Source organism: Drosophila suzukii, chromosome 2L, assembly GCF_043229965.1.
Source record: "Drosophila suzukii chromosome 2L, CBGP_Dsuzu_IsoJpt1.0, whole genome shotgun sequence".
In the NCBI taxonomy this organism is placed as follows: Eukaryota; Metazoa; Arthropoda; class Insecta; order Diptera; family Drosophilidae; genus Drosophila; species Drosophila suzukii.
Genome location: NC_092080.1, coordinates 2,253,766 through 2,279,709, shown reverse-complemented (window position 1 = coordinate 2,279,709; position 25,944 = coordinate 2,253,766). Strand labels below are relative to the sequence as shown.

Genomic DNA, 25,944 nt, shown 5'->3' with positions numbered 1-25,944 from the left:
ATTTTTATTAAGTCGAAAAGGTTACTAAATTAAGATTAAATAAATAAGTATTTGCTTTTTCTAGACACGAACCAATGATCACTTAGCAAGGTCAGCAACCACCTGCCGGAAGATCACTCATCAAAGACCCGAGCCCAGTGGCCCTAAAACTGTAGGCTGAGCTTTCACCTATATAGCTGGCTCTAACTACGGCTCTAGAGTCAAGTTCACAATAAAACCATCGGAACCTTGCCCTGGCTCATTCAGTTGGCTGCTGGCACTCGGCTTGGCTTTTTGGCTTTTTGGATTTCGGCTCACGATCGATCGGGAAACGCGTTTCGCGGCAAAAGGCTCTTGCAATAATAACGGGTTTCTCGGATGCGACCCTCTCGGCTCGGAAGTCTTACCAAAAATCGTGTGTGTGCTGCTGCTCATCGGTTAAAACCGTAGAGTCACCAAAACAATAGCACTAAAACAGAGTGTACTCTTAGCATTTGTAAAACATACAACCTTGGGTTGGGCAAAGAGTTTTAATTGAACAAGTACAACTCCAGCAAAGCAGTTCAAAGCAGTTAAAGCCGCCTGGTACCTTACCAACATTAACAAATATCAGCCAACAACAGCACCTGCAAATCGGCATAAAACAACCTCAATTGTCGCCTGGTGAATTGCATCGAAGTGAAGGTGTTAAGGCCCAGTACGAAGAATATCGTGTATAAGAAGCCGCTAAAACAAAACCGGGTAAGACACCATCAATTAGTTCAAGGAAGCGGAGATCATGCAAATAAAGTGGTTTAGTGTCTAGAAACTGGGGATCTGAAAATACAAAATAAAAAACAAATAAAGTATGGAGCTTAAAAATATAGTTGCCAAGTCGAACTGAACAACAGAGTTATAAAAATAACTTTAAATACATATAAAGCTGTGAAATAATGTGATGCCAATAATAATCCACTTATAAATAGCAATCAATATATCGTTATTCTGGAAACCGATTACCATTTAAACATCTATTTTAAATAACTAAATTGCTTATAATAAAATGAGATATCAATTTTCCGTTTAGTTTCAACATTGTGTTGCATTGTTTGATCACAATTATTGAGTTTGCACAATGTGTTTGACCTTTTCCACCGTTACCAGCATTTCCATAATGACGTATACGCAACGTGGGTAACAAAATCATAGCACCGAATGCATACATATTTAATAGTGATTCGTCTATCGATCGTTACCGTCCATTTGTTTTGGCAGTGAGCGCAACAAGTTGGCCATATAAAAACACGTTTTTGCATGCTAATGCCCTGACGGTAGTCGATTGAAGTGTCTGGGATCCAAACTGAGTAAATTTAAATTGGTTTTATACCATCATTCATTTCAATGTGGGCGCAAAACTGTTTACCATGCAGGAAAATAATAACAAATAAATAATATGAAACAATAACTTGAGTAAGGGAAAATAACCAAAACATTGTGCTGGCTTTTTTTTTAATTTCTTCAAGCTTTTTGTCCCAAAATCTCCTAAATTAAGATGAAACCAGAAATATCTGCTTATAACCACTACGTCTCTGCGATGTTAATGACGTCAGTTCAACCATTCCCTATGTTTTCTTTAAAGAAGTAAAAAAAATCAACAGAATAGAGTTCTGATGGTCTGACTCACTGGCGGGGAAATCACTTTTTGTCTCAACGTTTGCCATTAAAAACAGAATATTTTTAAGCAGAATCCCAAACCAGTTTTATAATGAGCACAATAAAATCGAAATAAATGCAAATGTATTATTGCGGATTTAGACAGGTATTCAATGAGTATTGTTGTGGTCTCCTTACTTACTGACTTAGTTTTGTTATTTTTACTAGTGGACTTAAAAATGGTTTATTACTAAAATGCAGCTCTTCTTATCTGTATTATAGCACGCTGTCAATATTTTTTATTTTTAGAGTTTCCTTTTCTTACTGTTGCTAATCATAAATTTTAATTTGGCTCATTAAAATTCTTTTATCTTAACGTAACTCATCATTCTGTCCACATTGTTGCTCTTACTGATATTGTGCATCTGCAAACGTTGGGCACAACAATTGGTTAAGTAATTGGAAACAATTTTTTTTATTTACACAATATGTGACGAAATGTATATTGAACAGATCAATCAAAGTACACAGTACTAAATATTTTAAGAAATATTCTAATGAATTGAAACATGCTTTGGATAATAACAGTCAAGTTAATGAAAAACAAAATTGCGATCGAAAAACGTGCTACCTTACATCAAATTAATAATTGTGGATAAATGCAAACAAGACGTGTCAATATTTCACCCTACTGTCTGGTTCGCCAAGTCAAGCATACCTGTACTTTGTGTTCGTAGCCAAACAAATATCAAATATGAATTTATACATCACTCACGCTTAGCAGTTTTATTTACCACACCCATTAACAGCTGGGGAAGTAAATCCAACAAGGTGTAAATTGTTTAAATGGTTCAGCAAATAAAAGTCTTTATCTTTAGTTCACTCAAGTAATGGCACTAACTCGAACAGATGTCTTAGCATCTTATAAATATTTACTGTTTTGGGTTTTCAATGAAAGTAATTTCTTAGTAAATTTACAGACTCCGTTGATACCTGTTTTGTGGTTGGATTTACAAGATATTTTATCTCAATTTGTATAAGTTCAGTTCAGGTTTCCTTTATTTATTTCCCGTAGTTTAAATTAAAACGAAATAAACCTCACTTTTCTTTTGGCAAGCATTACTACTTGCTCTTCCATATCTGATGAAAACATTAATAAAATGGTATATTTTACCATCTGTAAACTTTCCTGGGGATTAACTTTTAGAAGATCTTATCAAGGCCAGACAAGTGCCATAATTTCAGTATCTAAAGGGCACTGCAGCGACCCCTTTCCAGTATCTGTCCAAGCATCTAAGTTTATCTAGCTCGTGACAGTGACATCATTTCTTATCTGCAAGATCAGTGGGTTAGTCTGATTGTCAGTTATACGGCTTCCACAAAGAACATCCCGCAGAGAGCCCACTTAGTTCAGGTCCAAAACTCGATGCTAACAGAACGAATAATTCCAGCTGGATTTGCACTGACAATATGGAACCGTCGCATAGGAACCACCAAAATCCAGCCTTCGTGGGCGACGATGGACGCAGCACGGCCAGCACAGTGGAGATTTCGGTATGCTCCGCCTGAAAGCGGTTCCCACATAATCCATGAGCCAACTAATCATCGTTCCACAGGCCAACAATCCCGCCCTGCGAGATAATGCCGAAGACCAGGAGGCGGGCGGCAAATTGCCGGAGGAGCGTGCCACCTGGGGCAAGGGCGTGGAGTTCCTCATGTCCTGCATCGCCATGTCCGTGGGCCTGGGCAACGTGTGGCGGTTTCCCTTCACCGCTCTGGATAATGGCGGGGGCGCCTTCCTCATCCCATATCTCATTGTCCTGTTCCTGATTGGCAAACCGATTTACTATCTGGAAATGGTAATTGGCCAGTTTTCCAGTCGCGGCTCGGTAAAGGTGTTCGATTTGTGCCCGGCAATGAAAGGTAAGCGTCCGTGTTTTCATTACAGTAGGCTCGAAGTTGTCATGCTCTTCTCGGAAAAACAAATATAGAGAAAAAGAGAACGAAATAATCTAAGGTGAAATTCCTGTAAATAGAAAAACATTAATTATTCATTAAAAAAAATCGTTTATTATTATTTTTGAAAAAAAAAAGATTTGAAAATGCCAATTTAACATATACCAGTTCAATTTTTGAAAACTATAGATTATCATTTTGATGTTGCCTAAAATTTATAGATGTTTTCAAAATATTAAAATATATAATCGAATATTTCCTTAAACCTATGCGATATGTCAATTTAATATTGTAGTTACCATCGAAATAATTTGTAAGTCTGAGATATTCTTAAAAATTTAAATAGGGATATATCAGACTCCTATAAAATAAAGCTAACCCTGATAAGTAAGAGCATGACAACAGCGAACTAAAGAAAGTACATCGTCATTCTGTTCATCAACTCGCCTGCCCGTCCCGAATTCGCGACCGCATCCATAGGTGTCGGAATCGGCCAGGTGATATCCATATCCATGGTGACCACCTACTACGTGGCCATAATGGGCATAACCCTGCGCTATCTGTACGACTCGTTCCGGTCGCCGTTGCCCTGGTCCGAGTGCCAGCCGGAGTGGCAGTCCTTCTGCGTGGCCTCCAGTCTGGGCAACACCTCCCAACTGGCCAGTCCCAGTACCAGTTCCACTCCCATTTCCGGGGACCCGGAGATGGCCAGGTTGCCCCAGCAGCAGCCCGTCGCATCCGCGGAGTTGTACTTTCTGTAAGTGGTTTGTTCTCGTTCTGTGGTTGTTCCCCATTGTGGAGTGTGGATTGTAGATGGGTTGGTGGTGTTGCAGCCGCATGTTATTCGGTAGTCGGTGGTGTTATGTGTGGGTGATTGTGCACTGTGGGTAATCTTATCGCGGTGCTCGCAACTCGAAATCACAGCGGCGTACTCAAGTTTATGGCCCCAACCCGGCCGACAAAGGCGCGGAATGTCCGCTTTATTACGCGACTAATTGAATGAGTACCCGCATCCCTCTGCCGGCAATTATGGCGCCCATTGCCCAGTGCCCATTGCCATCAATTGTGGGCCAGTGGCTCTGCAATAGAGCGATGCGATTGCAACAGCCAAACAGAAAGTGATTCCATTTCCATCCGCTGGCCAGTTCAATTGACAGCCATCACCAGCGTCAATATCTGCATCCAATTTCCGAGGGATTGAATCACTCAATCGCAACAATGTCCGGCCTTGACCTAAACTTGAATTATGTGAATGCACACGAGCACTAAAATGATAAGAAGCCAATTTAAGGGGTGATCTTTCAAAATAGAGGTTCCTTATATTGCAGGAAAAGTGCACAATTTTAATGAAAAAGATAAATAACCCATTAATATTTTTAAATATATTCATTTTTAATCACAACAAACTTGCTAACTCTTAAAATAGACAAGTTTCATTTTAATAACTGTGTTTAATATCTTAGAAGTTCAAAAATTTACCCGTAATATCTAATAATATCCGGAAAATCTTCTTACTGCCCGCAAGTCTTACACAAGATTATCCCCAATGAAGCACTTACCACTAACTGATCCACTATATGTTTGAGACCTTCTTTTCCCCATCATCCGATTATCATCCCCAAAATAATCTTAATGCTCTCATAACTCTCTTCTATCTCATTCGAATTGTGCTTAAACTCTTTCTTCCCGTAACTCGTTTATAATCGATTGGAAAAAGGTGTTGGAGCCGGCCAGGCGTTCCAGGTGTTTATGCTGAACACTTACTATGCCGCCCTGGTAGCGATAATTGGCCGATATTTCATTGATTCATTTGGCGACCCACTGCCCTGGGCCACATGCCGAGCGGAGTGGGGTAGCCTCTGCATTAACTCGGCCCCCGATGCGAGTAATTGGTCTCTGGTGGAAAGCGATCAGCGAACTCAAAATAACACTATAAAATCACAAAACGATCGGGTCATCACCAGTTCGGAATGGTACTTTGTGTAAGTGCTATAAGTCTGGGACATTGCGGTTGTGACACTTACTGGAAAGTTCACCAAATGACTAATATAGGGTTTCTAAGCAAGTTGTATTATAAGTATTATTGTAGGAATCCTAAGGGGAAATTTTTGTTAGTTGATTGGTCCAATTGTATAGAAACTTGAGGGGTTTTACTCACCTAAATACTTATATTTATTTAAAAAATTCCTTAACACTCATACGTACTGTTGCCTTTTGATCAACACTTTTTTCAACCAAACATTTGATCACTTTTTCATTTTTTAACAATTATTCAAATATTTAGATAACATTTTGTTTGTCTTTCAATACATTTTTTGCTTATCAACAAGATTTTGGTAAAGTACAAAAGTTTAGACTATTGTCAATTTGTGAACTTTATAGAAAGTGTCACCGCAGCAAAAACATAAAATCGGTGATGGTTTTGACTGAATGTTTTTAATTGGTGGTGGTGTATGCTCAGTGATATCTCTGCTAATTAAATAATATCCCTCCCCATTTAGTAAGGAAGTGCTGCACGAGAAACCAAACATTGAGGATGGAATTGGCCTGCCCAATTGGGAGCTGGTCCTTGGGCTCTTTGTGGCCTGGGCCTGTGTCTTCTTCATTATTCGGCGCGGAGTCAAGAGTTCGGGAAAGGCATCCTACTTCCTGGCCCTCTTCCCGTACGTGATCATGGGTGTCCTTTTGGTAAGAGCCGTCACTTTGCCCGGATCCTTAGATGGCATCTACTACTTCATAAAGCCACAATGGGGCAAGATCCTGGATCCGAAAGTGTGGTACGCGGCTGTAACCCAGTGCTTTTACTCCCTGTCCGTTTGTTTCGGCAACATCATCATGTACTCGTCGTTCAATAAGTTCGGTCATAATGTGCATAGAGATGCGGCCATTGTCACGGGTCTGGATACAATGACCTCTCTGCTAGCGGGATTCACGATTTTTGGTATTCTCGGACATTTGGCCCACGAGATCGGAACCGATGATATAGGATCGGTGGTGAAAGGTGGCGCCGGATTGGCCTTTATCTCGTATCCCGATGCCATTGCCAAGTTCAAGCAGCTGCCACAGATCTTCTCGGTTTTGTTCTTCCTAATGCTCTTCGTCTTGGGCATAGGATCGAATATTGCCATGACTTCCTGTTCAGTGACCGCCATTCGGGATCGGTTCCCCAACTTCAAGCAGTGGCAGTGCTCACTTCTCATAGCGGTGCTCAGCTTTTTGATCGGTCTGATGTACATAACGCCGGTATGTTGTAGATACTCCAATATCTAGAAGGTTTTTCTACATTTTCTTTGTATTTCCAGGGCGGTCAATATATGCTAACTCTGGTGGACTTTTTCGGCGCCTCCATGATTGCATTGGTCCTCGGAATCGCCGAGCTCTACACTATAGGATGGATTTACGGTACAGATCGCCTGTGCAAGGACATTGAGTTCATGCTGAATCGGAAAGTGGGTCTCTACTGGAGACTCTGTTGGAGCATCTTTACCCCGCTGATCATGACTGTTATTCTGATCTACTTCTATGCGACTTACGAGCCCCTGACATACAATAATATTATCTACCCGAACTGGGCTTACAGTGAGTCTTACTGATAAAAAAAAAAGCACCTACCATTAATAAGTCTTAATTTTCAGGCATTGGCTGGATGATCACCGCCTTTGGCATTCTTCAACTGCCTATTTGGATGATTGTGGCCATTATTCGAGATCCTGGCAAAACTGTGGGTGCGAAAATCCGCGGAGCCTTCACGCCGAAAAAGAACTGGGGACCTATAGATCCTTTGCTCCGAGAGCAATACAACAAGGAAATCGAAAACGAGTTGACCCCGAAACGGGGTCAGGGAATTTGGGCTGCCATCAAGCAAAACATATTCGGTTGATCCATCCAATACAACAAAAAGCGCTCATGTAAATAATCCGTTGTATCTTAAGTGAAAAGAATTTAAAAGATCTTGTATTAATCCTAAGTCTGCCAATAAATTTGATAAGCATCAAAAAAGTATTGTTTCCTCACTGAAATTTTTTATAGAGGTGTAAATTTCCCTTTACATTCATGTAATGCTATAAATTAAACTTAACACACCTCTTCTATCACCTTGATTAACTGGAAACACAATTCAAGCGTAGTTTGGAATTTCGCAAAAAAGAAAGGATTAGGGTTACCCGGTCCTCGCCAACCACTATTAAATAACCTCGCTTCGCTCCACTTCTCGTTGACCCCACAAATTCACCGCAACATTTGACAATTTTCGGCATTTGCCAAATCCGCCGCAGAAATGGTGGCCCGGGAAAGAGATAGAGCAAATCAAGAGAAATGTTATGTACTTTGTCTCCGTTACTGTTCCAAATCAAACAAAGACAGCGGCAAACCGGCGACGGAGGGTCGAATTCACAAAAGCAGACGACGGTCACTGTCATTGTCAGCGATTCACAGTGGTCAAAAGGTGAGAAAAATGTAAGCTTCTAATTTTATTCAATAAAAAAATTTCCAAAAATTTTAAAATCCTTTTTTAAACGACCAAATAGTCAGAGTACCATAAAGGAATAATAAAATGCAAAATATAAACTAAAAAATAAATTTGTATGATAGATCATACATAAGTTGATTTAACTTGCTAGCTGAACTCAAGATTATAGGTGGATATAGTATGTCTTTTTAAATTTTTTTTTAAAATCGAGTACAGAATTCTTTCGGATTTCCCAAGGCTTACCACTTTTAAATACTTAAGTCTATAAACAGGCAAAGTAAAATAAAGATTATCTATTTTAATTTGTTAAATAAAATAACTCGTAATATTTATTTTTACAAATATTTTTCTCAAATATCTTTTAGATTTGTAAAATATATAGCTTTGACCCACTGTCCAATAAAGCTGTTAGCAAAAGGGAGTGGGCGGGGCAGGTCGACGACGAGGCATCTTAGAGATAATTGCTTTGATAAGGCTTCGCGTTCGGTCGAAAAGAGGAGCCGGGGGCTGTCCGAAAACATTTTTTATAAATGTCGCCAAATATTTACATGTCGCGCAGCATTGTGAAGCGGCCCGGCTGATTTTTTCCCGGCCTTTCCTTTGCCTTTGCCTATTTCCCACCAAGTTTTCACCCTGGCCCGCATTCTGCCTGCGGCTTGACTTTGCCAACTGGCCAACTGGGCAACTGGGCGTAGTGGCTTCCTGGCCGGCAATGGCGATGGCGATGGTGATTCCGGATGGCGGCGGCCACCGTCGCGTTGGTGGAAACCGCATAAAAGTCATTGTCACAGCAAATGGATTAATTTTCGCGGCACGCTGACATATACACCTCTCTTTCGCACCCACTCCATAGCACCCACTCAGTCCGTTTGTCTTTCCGACTCTCTTTTCGTACCGCTTAATGATGAGGTATATCGGATCTAAGAATTCCAATTTATTTTGTTTTCATTAAAAATATAATCCTTAAAATGAAGTACTTTTTCTGAAATGTTAGCCAAATATACCAATATTTTAGCGGATCTGTAATTGTTACTTTGTCCTGAACAGCTTGTAACTAAAGCTAACAATTCACATCACTTTTCGTTTAATTTATTTTTTGACCAGTTTTCGAATATTTCTTAAGGAGTTACATCATACTTTTTTCGAAAAATGGGAAAAATTAAAAATTTTTCGGTTTGATCGCCAATGGATTGAAACTTAAATAACGAGCTTAATGAGGTATGGCATTCATCATTCTAGCCCTTTTTGCTTGTTTCGAGTCAAAATAAGTAATTCATTTGTTGCAAAAATTAGGCATTTTTAATTAGCAATCATAAAAAATAAGAGATTTCTTTGTGATTTACCAAAATATTTGTTCACATAATAGAGCGTTTTATAATAAATTTAAAAGAGACCGTTGGTTTTAAGTATTTGCGATGTTATCCTTTTTTTAAGCTCTCCATGAAGTTTCTGTGAATCCTTTTATGACTGGTAAGTATATTATTATACATATCTTAAAAGAAGGTATGCTTACCCATTTATTTTACAAGTATTTTAAGTGAAAATAGTATAGGGTATTATGGAGTCGATAATATGGCCTTTTTCTCGTTTAACTTTTTTTTTTGTATAAAGAAATTAAAAAGCCTGGTCTGTGGTCGAGGGCGGGGGCGTGGCAATGGGGGTTTGGCATTTACCGCAACAATAATTACGTTTTGGGTGGGTTTTTCAGATCCTGATGCTGGCACGGAAGTGTATAATGTTGCTAAGTAGTTGCGGTTACTTGTTGTTGTTGGGCGACATTTTTTGTTTCGTCCCCCCTCCCCTTGATGTTGTTGTTTTTGTTTCGTGTTCCGTAATTATCCTGAGAGGCAACAGGAGGTTTATTTCACGCTATAAATGCTTCATAATTAAGTTTTGTGGCTCTTCACAGCCAGAAAGGAACTCATTTTATAGCTTCTTTTGCAGTGTATGCAAAGCACCTTTTTGAGAAAAACAAGAGATTAACTGAAATGCTGCAGTTGCTAACTGTTTTCGACTTTATGATGAAATATGATTTACCCCTTTCATTACTACGTTTACCGATCCAATACGACCCACTAAAAAAACATCATTCTTAATAACTAATACTGCCATAAGTATAAATGATTAAGGTTTTGAAGCATTTTCTGTTTATTACTTATACAGGTGAATTAATGTGAACCCCATTTGTTTAGTTGTTCATATATTTGTTTTGGTTTCTCAATGACTTTTTCAAAAATGCCCTTCTCCCGCGTAGTAGTTGTAGTCGTATATGGCACCATTTTTTTGTATTGCGTAGTTTTCTTAGTAGCCTTTTGGGTAACTACACTAGGCAAATTTAAATTACTAGGATCCAATACTTCAAGAGGGTCCTTTATTGTAAGCTCCTCTGGGTTCTCAGAAGCAACGGGAACTGGAGTTGTAACAGTTCTGGAAACAGTTGGTGAAGGTTTGGTTTTCTTGGTGGTTGGTCTGGTTGGCCTGGTTGACCTGGTTGACCTGGTTGCCCTGGGTGGCCTTGGAGGCTTCGTCTTTTGCTTGTATTTTCCGTTAAGCTGATCTAATATCCTTTGAAGTTCCGCAAGCGACTTAGCTGGTTCTTCACTTTCCCGTTTGCGAGGGTCAATGCAATGGCGTTCGCAATCCGTTCGATAAGTAAAACCGTGCCTACAAGTCAGTCTCTGCAAACACATAGCCGCTATGGGATTGTAGAACCATTTTATTTTTCGTAGTTGGCAATCAAGGCTGAAGCGTTTTTTGCACCTGACTAAATGAAGAAAATATTTAGTAATTATGAAATTCGACCTATCAGCTCTTCTAATATGCAAAATGCTTATACTCGTATTTATTTTCAACACTTTAGCAAATATAGTTGTAAAACAGTTTACTACGTTTTTTGATTTTTAGAGCAACTCATATTTAAGTCATTATTTCACGGTAATTTTATAACTATTAAATATCATACAAATTTTTTTTTGTGAACTTTGTATTGAGTCTGTTACATTTAGCTTTCAATTTTGCAAATGTTACCGAAAAGGGTTTGTATTTTATAATTTTTGTACTCACATTTATTTTCACTGATTCCTTCGACCAACAGCAGTAAACAGAAAAAGCCAAGCACGAAGTACATGACTTCAACAATGAGTGCGTAATGAAGATGTGTCAATCCTTAAGTGAAATCGAAAACAGTAAAAGTTCTGCCCGTTCAAATGCAATTAGTTAAGCCGATTCTCCACCGAGCCGAAACGATTTTCAAATATCCATCTTTGCCTTAGCTTGTTTCGAGGGCTGACATGTTGCCAATCAGTCCGAGTGCCAAAAACTTGGGCAAACTGCGATCCGAGAGTAAACTCGCACATAAGGCGGTAGCATCTCGCAGACTCCAAATAGAGTTCTATTTAACTAAAAGCCAAAAAGCACCGACAGAAGCTCCGATTCTCCCCCGACTGAGACCGCGTTTCTTGCCTACGCTCACAAATGCATTTGTCTTGCCGAAAAACCCGCAGCCATGCAGCAAAAAGGAGATACAGAGCCCGAACTAATCCTCAATTAGGGATGGCAGTGTAAGAAAAGCGGTCCTAAGTAATTTTAATAAAGTTCAATGCAACACTTAAACTTAAAATTTATTGTTTTCTTTTCTTTCTAAAGTTCTGCAAATAACAAATTAAACAAATTTGGTAAGCTAAGATCAGCTGATTAGATTCTTTTTATGGCTATATAAACTCAAAAACGTTTTAGAAACAAATCCGGCCGGGTAGTACAAAATCTTGGAAGGATAATAGGATAAGATATCATTTTTTTTGACCCATTGTATCGTAAGGATTTTAGGTATCTATTGTAGCCAAAGGATAAGAGGTCTTTTAATACTTTATATACCCGTAATATATTTCTACTCACGCTCCCATCTCCAACAGCGGTTCTGGCTGACTCATTCGCACTCCAGCTCGCAGATAACCTGGCCAAAAAGAAAGATTTTCAGCTAAAAGCAAGCCAGCATAGAAATGGACCAAGGGAAAGCAAACCGAAAAGAGGAGACTAACAAAAAATTCGGTGTGTTCTTGGGAGTTTTTGGCAAGTAAAGTTGCGCGCTCATGCGAAGAGCCGCAAATGTGTGCAGTGGGCACAAGTTGCGAAATGGGCCGGGGAAGGGTATCCCTTTTTCGGGCCCTTTTTTATTTCTCTGTTTTTGGCCCTTTCAAATGCTCTCTTTGCCATTTCTTTCGGCAACGGGTGAAAATTTCTATGTAATTTCGCGAGCGTGTAGAAAAAAGGTTGGAAATGTTTGGTGTTTAGAGTAACTGACAGGTGCAGCGCGTTTGTGTGCGAGTCCGGTGGGCGGAAGTGGGTGGGCGGTGTGTTTGTTTTGCGGCCGGTAGATGGCGTACAAACATATGGGCGGGTGGCGAAAATCGGATGAGGATACAGCAAAATAAAGTAATTGAATTTTCATAGTGCTCAGAGCACACAAAACTTGCAGGCCCCGTTGTTGTTTGCATTGTGCCCCGCATTCGGTTGCTTTTAATGCCCTGATTGTCTTTTTGTAACCACCAGAGATCCTGATAAAACTAAGTAAGATGGGGAGAGAAAAAATGTAATAGTAGAAATTACTACAAAAATTACATTTTTACTTAAATTATGTGTTTCTTATATTTTTAAAGAAATTAAATTAAATTTTTTTATTTATAACATTACATTTAATAATTGAATAGCTTGTAAATTGACTAGTTATAATTTAGTTGTTCGTCTGTTTTTATTAAGTTACAAAATGTTCATGTTGATCCATTCATTGCAATTCTCGGAGTTCAAATATACCTACATCAAGTTACAATTTACAACAGGGAGAGATCGAAAAGGATAAAGCGCTGGTGGGAGTATATTTACGACCTTCAGTGTGCGACGTAAATATTCCTTTGTATTAACTTTTTAAGCACGGTGAACTGATTTGAGTGACACATAAACGCTTTTTCTACGGGATTACCGCTCCTTTAATTACGAAACAAACAACAGGGAGCCAGTAAAATGATGGTTTTGATGGTCTGATAAATGTGATTGCCCTTGGTCATTGACGTTTTTGTTTTTCGGCGATGGTGACCCCGACCGGCAACAAAGACAATCCAGTGGTTAAGCCATGGGCGTGGCCGAATTTCGCGTGCCTACCAAGCAGCCGCAGCGTTTGTGGTCCACCACAAGCGGATGTGCAGCCCCTGGCCAAAATGCCAAAATGCCAATAGCCGTATATATATATATGTACATCTGGATCCCTTGCCTCGTAGAACGTGCGTTAAATTGGGGTAAATGTTTATAAATAGGCTGCGGTGGCCGTCGAAATTTAACACTGATACCAGCTCCATTCGACGGCGCATAAACCACTTCTGGCAGTGGCGAGGTTCTCGTGGTTTGCTGTTCATTTATTCCAAATTGTTAGATTTTAATTACATAGAGTTTGCATATGCTCAGTTATTTGCATACCATTTAAAAGGTGGATTTTTTAGGGGAGTTTGAACTCTCTGTGCTGTAATATACAATGGTTTGGAAATTACACACACAAACAATAGACCTTTTTTTCCATTTTTTCAAACCAATGATTTTGAACTTAACATGGATGTTGACTTTATTTATATAAAAACGTGTCTTGAAAAGATCAAAAATTCATTATTAACTAAATTTCATCGCCAAAAAGTATCTTATCTCCTTGTCTAATTATGTTCTTTAAAAGTGTTAAATTTGAAAGCATTCCATGCTGGTAAAAACTTACTGAACATTAGTATGTAAATTTTCAAATAGTTTCTGCGGTTTTGTATCTGTTTCAGGATCCACGGCCCGTCAATTCAACGTGAACCAGTCTTGAACCAAATTGGACACCAATCCATGCCACTAGAACCATTGCCGAAATAAACATTTCGCAACAAAAACTAAACCTAACCAATGGCGACCACATTGAAACAAATAACAGGGCCAACAACAACGGGAACTGGTTATAACTGCAACATCTGTTTGAACAAATAAGCAAAACACGGAAATGTAGATGGCTGCTTTGCCCCACCACGCCCATTCAGAAATTGTTTTTAAATTTTAAGTTTCGGAGGTAGAACCTAAAATCCTATTAAAAAAAAAAAATTAGCTTGAAATCCTTACTTAAATTAAAACAAATCATTATATTTAATATTCCTTAAATTAAATATTACTTTCACGAAAAAATACATAACATTAATATTTAAAGAAATAAAAAATTCGTATTCATCATATAGTTTTACAAATAAATACGGTTGTTGCTTTAAATTCCGTTTTTTAAATTTTATTTTCAATCAAAACAAAAGTGTGCTATTTTTTCTCACCCAATCCAATTTAAGCACATACATTTTTTAATATTTGAAGCCCATTGAACGCAAGGACAATTATTTGTTCAGAGACGGAAATCTCATTTAGGTTGTAATAACAAAATGCCACGCGAAAATCAATTAAATTCATTTCCCATTAAAATTGTCCGTTGCAGAGCAGCAGCGTCATCCGCCAGTGGGTGGTGTTTCAGGATCTGGTTCTGTTTTTGTTTCACCTGCCGATGGAACCACCAACCCACCTCATTTGGCATCTGTTGCCACCGTTGTCATTTCGGTCGCAATTCACGTGTCTCCATCGCCAGAACCATCCTCATCCCCACCGCCTTCCTCCCAACAATGTTGTTTTACATTTCCGGTAATAAATATACATTTGACAAAATAATAGAGAAAGCTGTGGAACGGAGGGAGATGGGGATACACTCACACACAGGTGGCACTTGGCAATTTGCCGAAATTTTTGCGGGGCGTGGGAAATTGGAATTTTGGAAATTCGCTCGCTAGGTGAGAAACTTTGCGGCATTTCATTTCCTATAATTAATTAATTATTGTTTTGAGTCGTGCTGATAGCTTTTAAACCGTTCAATATATATACGCTGTGGAAATTGAGACGCCATTAGGTGTTTTAATTTATTTCAGTGACATATACTTGATAATAAAGATCTTTTAATATTTTTCTAGTTTAAATTAGTCAGAAAAAACATAATATGTGGAGAAAACATTAAAATAGATCACAAGAAAAAAAGGTTGGTATGGGAATTTGTATTCTATTTGCTTTATGTGCTAATGTTTAGTAAAAATGTTTCTATATGTTAAGCCTTTAACCTCTAGTTCTACTAATTATCAGCTGTTAAATAACCCAACTGATCCCTAAGTTTGCAAATTATTACAGTTCCACACATCCTGTTGGATTTAACTGACAGCGCGACTGAACAAAGGGACAATCCGTGTCCGGTGTGAAAAGGGTGTGGGAATGGGTTCTGAAGGGAGGGGTAAAGGGAAGGAGTCCGGAGGCACACACCTGAGAAGGAGTCAGGAGTCATAACCATGACCAAAGTCACACATGGAACTCACATACACACACACACGGCTAGGTCCACATCCGGTGACATCCGGTACTTCCTGCTCTGCACACTCCCATTCTCCCATCTCTGTCGCACTCGCTCGCCGAGGATCCTGCGGCCTTGTCATACGTTATCCTGCCCACCAGCAACTACTGCCTACTGAAAGCAGCCATACCAAGAATTCGAGCACCAACCATCCCACTTTACGAGGGACCGGGAAGTTAGGAGTACAATGCAGTCAGGGATACTCTGGGTTTTTTTTTAAAGTATTTTAAAAAATTGTTATACAAATAGGTATACCAGTCTAGACTACGCCTTTGATGACCTACCAATAAATTAAGTTAGGCAAGAACTGGATGTTTTACGCCTTTAATCCTATGAACTCTACTATGAATAATCGAGTTGTTGATAATTATAATAAAAATACGTTTTAAAATTCTTTACAAACCTTAAATACAATTTGGGACTTTTTAAGTTTTTATGTTTAAATGCGGGAATTACTTATACGTCCTGTTGTATCTGGTCAAACTTTATTTTTAAGCCATACATTGACTTTTTCCCATGTTTTAGCAAATACATATTTCAAATTTTATTTCAACAAAATTAAGTTTATAAATGGAACAACGATTTTTACATAATTCCTAGTGGCATACGAGTCGTATTAACTATTGTTAAAAAAGCAAGCTTTCAATCCTAAAATAGTATTTTTTGTTTTTTAATATATTACGTATATATTACGCAGAAAAAGATAATATATTTTAGACCACACTATTATACATATAAGTCGAAGCAAACATCAAATGTGAATTCGTTTCTAGAAACCTTTTACCTGAATTACCATTACCAATATTCCATAGGGTGTACAAATGAAGACTTGGCAATCGTGATTCCATACTTACGGCTTACTCCTTGAAGTTGGCTGCTGGAGTCGCTCCTCGTCTCCTGTCTGTCATGCATCCGTTTGCAGGACGCACGGAATAATTCTATTTGTGTGTGCGTCCCCCTTTCCCCGTTGTCCTCGTCCTGCCGGAGTCCTTCTCCTGGTCCTAGTCCTGGCATCCTTTGGTCCTAAGTGTGCGTGCTTTCATCGGCGTGGGTGGTGCTGATGATCCCAGCTGCACCGTTCTCCCCGCCCGACTAGCTGGCTGACTTATTCCACTTCCCTCCTGGGATCCTGGCATCATGGAATCAGGGAATGCTGGGGATCCGAGCCACTGCAGCCCTGGATCTCTCACGCTTGATGTAGTTGGTGGTTTACTACTAATTTGCAACCACATCGTTTGTTTTGTGTGAGGGGTTCCCTTCTGCTCCTCCTTCTCCTCCAGCAGCAGCCAGTGTCCTTTGTGTGTGACAGGAGCTCCAATTCAGCCCCTTCTTCCCCTGCTGCGACACGTCTGGTGCATTAATTCTTGCATCACAATAGCAGCAGGAGGAGAAGGCTCCTCCTCTCAGCACACTTTCTGTCAGCTCGCTTTGTTATAAATGGTCCTCGTCCTTCTCGTCCTCATCCTCGTCCTTGAGGAGGAGTAGTACTGGTAGTCCTGGAGTCGTCTTTTCGGAATTTTCGCCGCTTATCAGTCCAAGCTGCATATTTTGTGGCGCCATTGACATGGCTAACGGCGAAAACTCTGGAGCAGTCTTCCCCAAAGCGAGCTATTTGCCTCATTTTGGGATCTTTATAATTATGAATACATTGTGCCGTGCATACATTGTTCAGATATTTAAGTAAGATTTCCAAGCTTCTCAGAAGGCAACTCAATATCTAGAAGATCTCGTAATTTTCCCTCTGTCGGTTTTCTTAAAATATCTAAATGAAAACTACCTACATTTTTTCGATTGCTAATCTTAAGCTCAAGAAAGCCATGCTTTAGAAATGTAAAACCTTTGACGGTTTTTCTTTCACTATAGCATAGGATAACTACTTCACTTGCTTTAAATACCTGTTTATTTTCCATCAGCTGAAGTTACTTCACCATCTCTACAGAATGCTTCATAAATTGGCATTAAAAATCATTCAGCATGTTAACAAGGCAACTCAGAAGCATGGAAATTAGAGCTTTGCCTTCGGTATTCAAATTCAAAAATAATAGAAATAAAAAATTGACAGAAGCCAGAGTTCATATGTGAGAGGCAACACACAACATAAACATAAATATATACACGCATACTCATAAGGGACATGAGTATGATATAGAAATTGCCTTTATAATCGGCTTACGATTCTGATATGGGGACAACAGAGAAATGCCAGTACACAAACAAGCTTAAATTGACTTTCCTACGCAAACAACATTAAACATATATGTATGCATGTACAAAGTACATACAGTATAAACCCCCTTGAGGGGACGTGGCCTTGTCAGGTATTTTTTTAAGCCTCTTTTATGGGCCATCATATCTTTCCATCCAAAAAAGTCAAATTCATATGCTAAGATGGTGATTTTAACATTTGTAAAATGTTTGTAAATGTTCTTAAATAGTCAATTTCATCTTCACGGCACTAATAAATTTGCATCCGACTTAGTAAATTGGATTCATCAACTTTTCAAACCTTTTAAAAAGTAGCTATTTATATAAATTAAACGAAAAAATTTAAATATTTTTAAGGCAGCATAAATCTTTGAGCTTTAATAAAATACCAAGAAGAATCGCGAAAAAACTTAGATAAAGCCGTCTATTTGTCTTTATTCATCTTCTGCATCAACGCGCTAATACAAAAGCCAAAATCGCCCTTTCCACTCCCTGAAACAACAGAACTTTCAGTCTCCCAAACGCTTTAAATGCTCGGAATGCATTATTCATGCTTCAGTTATTTGATTATTAGAAATTTATTGATAACCATTTCTCCTACAACGATTCCTGATTGCTGCATTAACGAACTTTAATGGATTCAATTACTTTCGACTTGTAACTTCACTTAAGGATTTTCGAAACTAATTTGACATTTGAGAAACGTATGAAGGATGTTTTAATGTTTTAATGTTCTTGAGCTTAAGGTTTCTTGTAATTGAACGCCTTTAAGTAATCCTTTTGTTGCAACCCCATTTCATTTGTATAATCCCTACATCCCCCATTCAAACTAATTACATATTTTCTGTCATTCTCCGCATTTGTCTTCGATTTCATAGGAAAGTCATTTCCCACCTCTGTGTTTTAGTGAATCAATGGGAAGTCAGAGCTGAGATGTAGGGAGTAAAACTCTTGAAGAATTTAATTTTAGGGCGCTACAAATTATTTGGGCATCTAAAAAGCATATGCTTTCTTGGGAGCCCTTACTCCATTTCATACCGTGCACCCATTTATCTCATGTAGGGCTCTCGTCGAGTCGAATCAGCTGGCTTAGAGCACTTTAATGCGCAATTGCCCTGGCTTAACCCACGAAGCCCCCACTGGCCAACCCGTCCCATCGTATACCCCATACCCATGTCCCGATGTCCTTATGTGTGGGTTTTGTCTTGCCGTTCCTGTTGTTCTTGTCGCCGATGTTGTTGTCGTCTAGTCACGTCTGCCGTTGACAAGCGTCTGTTGTGCACAGTACACCCCATATTGAATGTCCTCTGGTCTCCTTTCCAGGACAGCTCCTTACCGCCTAACTCCCACTATCCACCCCTTCTCCATGGCCAGGCTGCACTGCATGGCGCATTTTGCGACGCCATTGTCCTGCTGGAGGTACTATTTTTGTGTCGCACAATTTACTGCACTTCCTGGCCGGGGCAAACAGCAAAAAAACAACGTACAGCAGAGCCAGAAGGAGCTGGAGCTCCGAAGGACGAAGGACGCGAGCATTGTCTCGATAATTACCCATGTCCCCTGGTGTGGCGCCGACGACTCCCGACTGACCCCTGACCCCCGGGCCCTGGCCACGTTTACTATCTATCAACAACTTTTCGAACAAAAGTTGGGCACGTTCGCCGCAGACGGAGTGACAGACTGCGAGGAGCAGGATGGGGAGCATCCCCATCATCGGGAATCAGGAATCGGGAATCGCAAACGTATTTTCCAAGCAAGGACTTGTCAAAAATACATTCACTTCGGCCACTTGAAATCGCTTAAAGAGAGTACCGGCTGAGATTTGGGAACGCTGGGGCATTCAAGGGCTGCGACAACTCGAGTAGTTGCACTTTAAATTGGAAACAAGAGTTCAAATATTTTAGAGGAGACTTTCTTGGACATAAAGATAGAACATTTAACCTAAATTGTCAGTACAAATTTACTTAAAACATCTTAATAAGGGCTGGCAATATGATAACATTCTTCTCGAGTTTTAACTTAGAAGCAGAACTTTATCTTTTTGAGAATTTATACAGAACTCTGCCTTTTGATTTAATTCTCAAATATTAAATTTCAATACCATTAAAATAATGAAAGCTCGCTTGAATTAGGCACCATATCTCCAAGTAAAATTGTGACCCAATACGAATTGAACATGACAGACCCGAGGCTCTTGCGCAGACACCCACAGAGGAAGTGAATACACCCACGCACACGAGGAGAGGAGCCACTGACGTGCCGCAACCATAAACATAAATCTCTGGCATTTAGCTCGGGCTAAAATAAAATCAGGCAGCACACAAACCCACTAGCCGTCTAAACGCCACGGATTGTGTTTGAGGGCCGGGGAAACAAAAACCTCTGATGACGGAACACGGCACGATATTCAATTGTTTCTGCAGCAGGAGAATTTAATTTGACACGTACTTTTAATGTGGGGCTCTATGCTCTCGGCACTCGCCGGCTAATGCCAGGACATGGGTCTGAGCATCCAGCATCAGTTCCGAGTTGCCAGGTCCCTCGATCCAGGACCAAAAGCACCCACATGTGCGTGGGGTAGTCACAAATTGAATTTAGATACAATTTCCTGTGACTGCGTGACTCTGAGCCTAAGCCGTCCCGGGCTCGGTTCCACCCGACGCTCTATTCGTCGCCATTTTCCAGGGCAATTAAAAAAAATTGCTCCCCCTGCTGATGGGTGCTGGGGAAAATTTGCTGTCGCCAAACAATAAATAAGCAATTTATATGCACAAATGCATTTATCGAGCGTGAAAAGATGCCATGAATGAACGGTTCGAACATTGAGAGTTGAGGGCGGGAGGATCAATATTGTTGGACCTTTAAAGAGCAGAACAATTTTATTTACTACATGTTCGTTCCGCTGCCAGCTGGCGCTATTAATTATATTTGCCACTTCGATATGAAAAAATCTCCGAAAACATCAACAGCCAGTTTTTATAAGCGGAATTTACGAAAATAAAAGGAGTTAGAGTTCGGTGATTAATGCAAATAAAATGCCCTTTTTTGGGGCAAATATTGAATTTCGTTGGGGGAACTGAACTTTCTTTAAAATAATAATGGGTAATATATTTAGCTTAAATAATATGTTTTATATATACAGTCTTTTACAAAAAATGTATAAATGAAAAACTGGGTCTCACAATTATCTTATAAATTTACTAACCGTAAGGGTATAGCCACCCATTTTTTACACAATATTCAATATTCATAGTTTTTTGTATTTCAAATTTTCCTTGCACACCCACCAATAAAAACCACTCGTCCTTCATTCATTTTTTGCTTGCCGACAACCATTCAATATTTGCCTAAAAAATTTACGAGGCGGAGGACGGGCGTGCAAATGCCGGGCATTGCGTGAATAATTCTCTCACTGAGTGGCCGTTGAGTCGCCAACGTCCCCATGCCAAAACCTTTTTCCATTTTGCAAATATGAAGGCGAAAAAATACCAGGGGCGCCTCTACAAACTGCCCTCAAAGGCAGGAATGCTGGCTTAAATGGTGAAGGGGCACTACAAAAATAAAGGAACCCGTTAATGAAAATATTATTGCGCATTCTGTGTGTGCTCATATTTTTTATGGAGGTGCGAAATATTGGATTCCGAAATGTAGTTTGCCTAATTGTATTTTTAAGTGACGGTTAATACTTAAATAAATGGGGAAAACAGTTTTAAAGATTTATTTTCTTCATAGATCTTTTGTGGGATCAAAAAGTTCCATCTTTATAAATTGACAAAAAGAATTTGCGATATTATGTGGCTGCCAAAAACCAAAATAGGAAAAGCCATAGTAAAGTCAGCCAATTTTAATATTCTTTTTAAAAGGGCTCCCCCAAACATTTATATTGGTTCCGAACGAAGGTTAAAGTTTCCCATTTTATAGGCCAAACAAATAATAGATTTTTTAATAAAAATTTTGTTTTTTGTGTGGGCTTGCAGGATAGCAGCAAGTTAAATATTAGTTTTTGTTCTGCCTTTGGACTATTTGTGTCTTGCTGGCGATGGAACAGCTGTTCCGCCGCTTCACGATGCAAAATTAATCACGGTCGGCACTTTGGAGTTGTTTGGACAGCAGCATTATGACAAACGGCGGCGGCAGATGGCGCCACCATGCATGTCATGCAAATTATGAAACTTTTATGCTCCGCTGCCCCGAACAGACTCACGTTCAGCTATGCGTATGCGTGATATTATTGGAAATGGTCGGGAAACTAGCCAAACTAATAAAGAGTAACAAGTTAAAGTTGCGTTCTCTTTGTCCGGTGTCTTGTTCTTCAGCTGGTTTCATTTCTCAAACTTGTCAAAATAAGTTTTATTGTTTATGATAAACAAACAATGGGAATTGCATTCGTAGAGCACCCAAACCGAAATATTCATTTCTGCAACGTAACCCGAGACACCGAAAAAGTTGCTCTACTTTCATTTTCAATACCCACACTATCCCCGACTACGAGAAAGTTTTAATTTTCCAAACACGTTTTGGTCAAATGAAAATAGCAGCCATCTCTCTGTGCTTGTTCTTGTCGCTTCTTTGTACCCAGGATATGTAAGATTGCAAGGGCATGTTATGGAAGTCCTATTCTAGACTTTAGATTTAGACATAAATTATCTGGGATATATATATATATTTTATAGTATAAAATCCTTATTTATTTATATACTTTCCATATTTTATGACTTATTTCTAAAGTATTTAATAGTCGAGTCCTTGAAATGGCTGTATTAGGTTCACTTGTTTCCTATACAAGTAGACCGTTTTGAAGAGAGTGTTAGATGGTTGGGTGGCGAAAAAACTTCCAGCTGGACTACCCAGTTTCAGTTTCGGGGGATCGAATTCGCAGGACATCAGCCCCTCACTCCAACTTCCAGCTCACTCGTCCGAATTGTCTGTGCAAACATATGGAATAGAATTGGAGAATCGGATACGTGGAATTGCGACCAGCACCCCCACCCAAACACCCCATACCCTCGTTGTATTGCGAACTGAGCGCACGACTTCACCTACCTTCTTCCGGCGGATTTTTTGGGGGTCAACCCATCGGAGGGCTAAAGTGTCCGAAACGATTTAGTGGATGCTCCCAGCTTCTGAGGTTATGTGTTTCCTGCGTGAAGTACTCACTGGGAATAATGGAGTGTCTCGGCCAGAGATTGCTCTTGTTTCAGGGTGAAAGTGTCGTCCGAGAGGTCAGCAAAGTGATTGGATATACAATGTAGGTCCAGTAAACACTTAGGCCATTTCAATTGAGATTGAGTCTCTTGTCTAACCTAATTAACAAAACAAACTAGTTAGGCTCTATATAATTTATTTCTTTCAATTATGATTGGGAGAGCTTACTGAACAAACTGTTACTATATTGTGTTAAGATCTTAAGATTGTCCTCATATCTGTGATAAGGGACTTAAGAACTAGGAATATTACCACTTGACCTAACCTCAAGCATTCAATTAGTTATAAATTTGCTCTATACCTCAATAAAATATTTGCACGACCTATGGTGGCTGAAAAAAATCTAGCAATTTGCATTGCGCTGGGCAGCAGTGGCGACCGCTTCCAAAAACAAACACAACCGCGCCTGGATAAACATTTAGATGGAGAACGCCCAAAGTTCCGGCTTTCCACCGGCAGGTGTATTTGTGGATGTGTGCGCCGATGTGTACAGAACGCAATATGCTCAACATGTTGGCAAACTTTCACAACTGTTAGTGTAAATATTGCATGCAACAAAACGATGCCTTAAAATAACAAAGCACCCACATACGCCGAACGAGTGGAGGCCGCAATGGTTACAAGGACGAAAAGTGGGTGTCGAGAGGTCCTGAGCGCCACAGGATGGTCGAGGAGTTTGGAAATAACCATTCATAACTTTCATTAGCAATAACTTATTTTTGGCGGTGCTAAAAAAGGAATTTATTTTTTAACTGAAGGTTACTTTAGGGTTAAGTCTTCATTTACTAACATAATAGCTCACAATCAACGTTAAAACTATAAGTGCGAGTATAATTATTTGTATGCAATTGTTTAGCTATAAGACATTTTTAAAAAATTATAAAGGTATATTATCCATTAAATTTGTTAACCAACGGTTAAATCGAGAGGTTACCTGCTTCACTGTCGGATTTTCAGTTGGCCACATGATTTCCTTGCTAATCACATGGCGTGGTCATGTCCAGAGGCACAGGATAAGGCAATAACTGGGGATACAGCAGCAGTAATCGGTTCTTTGTGGCAATATCAATATCATTTAAATTCAAATGTGTGGAAGAAGGGCAAGCTCAGTGCTAAAATACACTGACAAAAATCTGGATCAATTTTTAATGTGTATCAGGTCTTATAAAAATGTAGTTGCCGAGTAATCTAGTGAATAGCGAGTCTATATACCTCTTAAAATATTTGTATGTTGTCTAGATACAATAAATTCTTTTATTACATACTGTCTGGGTTTCGGCTTTGATCACAACTTTTAATTCCCAGTGCAATGGTCACAAAGACAACGCTGGAAAGTTCAGGCTGGACTTCAATTGGCAACGGTTTTTTCCCTTGCAATTTTCTTTCACAATTTTTGTTTTGCATTTTTGCCGATGCAAAATGCTTTCAAAGTCGAGAATGGTTGGGGAAATGGAAATCGTATGGCACGGCATATTAGTAAAAGAACCAGAAGTTGGCAAAAACTGCGTGCCTGTGTGTGTCGGGGAAATTGAAAATGCTTTTTAACAGAACGAAATCGCAGGGCTTCGTCTGCTTGCAAGTCCAGGGCCGAGTTCAGAGCCTGTTTCTGCTCTGGGTCCAATATCATCCGTATGTACCATATCCCTAACCCCTGTCCCCATCCCCTCCCCCGTGACCCCACCCAATTCAGATTTGATGCATTTACATTTGCACCTGTGCCAGAAACACACACAGCCAGCCGGTTTGTAAGCTTAAGTGCCATTACATGCAATCGAGTCGAGTTTGAGTTGAGTTTTCTCCACTCCACTCCGTTTTTGCTCACTCTTTCCATCGGATTTCCCCAACTCCGCTCTATTCAGTGATACCAACTGTGGCTATGGCTACACGAAAGGATCTTGGGGTGTAGTCTATGCAGGATTATTAATTGCTGATTCAGAATGCTGGTCCACTGTTTTCCCTCTCCTTTATTAAAACATCGATTATTGTCATAAATTAAAAAGGTTCTTATCAACAGGTATTTAACAAGCTCGAGTAAAGGTGCCTTGACCTTCAAAAAAGCCAGATTAAATGGCATCACTGACCACCAAAAGCGTTTCGTGTATTTGGAGTTTGGTCCATAAGAGCATAATGCATATTTAAGCATATTTTGTAGTCTACTTTCCAGGGCAGCTCGCAAACATCCTCGTCCCAGCACTCCGACTCCTGGCGCAAAGTGCACTTCATCAGACAATTTGTTGGGCGGTTAGAGGCCCTCTCCACTGACTCTTTTTTTTGGAATTTGTATGGCTTGTAAGTGGGTAGATTATGTGCTGGCAAAGTTGTGACAGCTTCGAGTGACTGCAGGTAAATATTGTGGGCGTTGGGTGGCAGCTGGTGAGGTAATATTTAAAGAAAGAACGTTAATAACTACTAAGCGGTGTTTTTTATTAGCTTTTAACACTTTCAATAAAGATTATAATTTTGTAGCTAGATTACAATATGCATAATAAGGTAGGGGATAGAGGAAATACAGCATCCAGAATGCTTGTAAACATGATTATCTACTTCTTAAGAACAACATTCGTATGCATTTTCGATAAGCCAGACATAATCTGTTAACATTAAATTAAAGGTTAACTAGGTCATCTAAAATTTATCAACATCCTTTACAATTTATTTTATACGTTCTCGATTAATAACAAAAATATGTCATTGTAAATGTAAACGTCATTACTTATAGTATTATTAAATTTAAATTCGTTTTTGGCTAACTCCATATCAAGATGGTTAAACTTAAGAAACGAAAACTTAAGCTTTTTACACTAGAGTCTCGAAACCTTGCTATCGATTCATCAATGTTATTAACAAACTTTTTTTGTATTCCTGGTGCCTTTTTGAAATAGAAACCACTTGCTCATTTTTTAGAATATTTGTTTTAACAAAACAAGAGTAACAAAAGTACTTGACTTTTGTTAACCGTGAAGACCGTGTCCTAAGACTATATTGCCAAGCTGCAAATCAATAAAAAATTTAAATTCTAAAAATAACGGAATTCCTATATGGGAGTTTTTTCTGCGTA

At 39.3% G+C, this 25,944-nt stretch overlaps 2 protein-coding genes across 3 annotated transcripts in view; both read left to right on the top strand.

Moving 5' to 3' along the window:
• Positions 1 to 246: 246 nt before the first annotated feature.
• Positions 247 to 7,569, top strand: LOC108021460 (sodium-dependent nutrient amino acid transporter 1). Of its 2 annotated transcripts, none has more exons than XM_017090192.3 (7): positions 247 to 720; positions 3,063 to 3,165; positions 3,228 to 3,534; positions 5,285 to 5,549; positions 6,069 to 6,810; positions 6,870 to 7,146; positions 7,203 to 7,569. In XM_017090192.3, the coding sequence occupies exons 2-7, from the start codon at positions 3,082 to 3,084 to the stop codon at positions 7,445 to 7,447; spliced, it is 1,920 nt and encodes a 639-aa protein (XP_016945681.2). In that variant the 5' UTR covers positions 247 to 720; positions 3,063 to 3,081; the 3' UTR covers positions 7,448 to 7,569. The 2 variants fall into 2 exon arrangements, with proteins under 2 accessions (XP_016945681.2, XP_016945680.2); XM_017090191.3 differs by lacking the exon at positions 5,285 to 5,549 and adding an exon at positions 4,048 to 4,324 and having other exon boundaries at positions 248 to 720.
• Positions 4,082 to 25,944, top strand: part of LOC108012551 (heterogeneous nuclear ribonucleoprotein A1) — a 128,138-nt gene continuing 106,275 nt past the window's right edge. Inside the window, exon 1 of the mRNA XM_017077966.4 lies at positions 4,082 to 4,085. The gene's annotated coding sequence lies outside the window, so the exon portion shown is untranslated. The remainder of the gene's footprint in view (positions 4,086 to 25,944) is intronic.

Excerpts from the sequence above, each read along its gene's own strand:
- LOC108021460 (XM_017090191.3), top strand. The coding sequence starts at position 3,082 with ATGGAACCGTCGCATAGGAACCACCAAAATCCAGCCTTCGTGGGCGAC. Across the intron at positions 4,325-6,068 it reads TCCGCGGAGTTGTACTTTCT|TAAGGAAGTGCTGCACGAGA; the intron begins GTAAGTGGTTTG and ends CTCCCCATTTAG. Across the intron at positions 6,811-6,869 it reads GTCTGATGTACATAACGCCG|GGCGGTCAATATATGCTAAC; the intron begins GTATGTTGTAGA and ends TTGTATTTCCAG.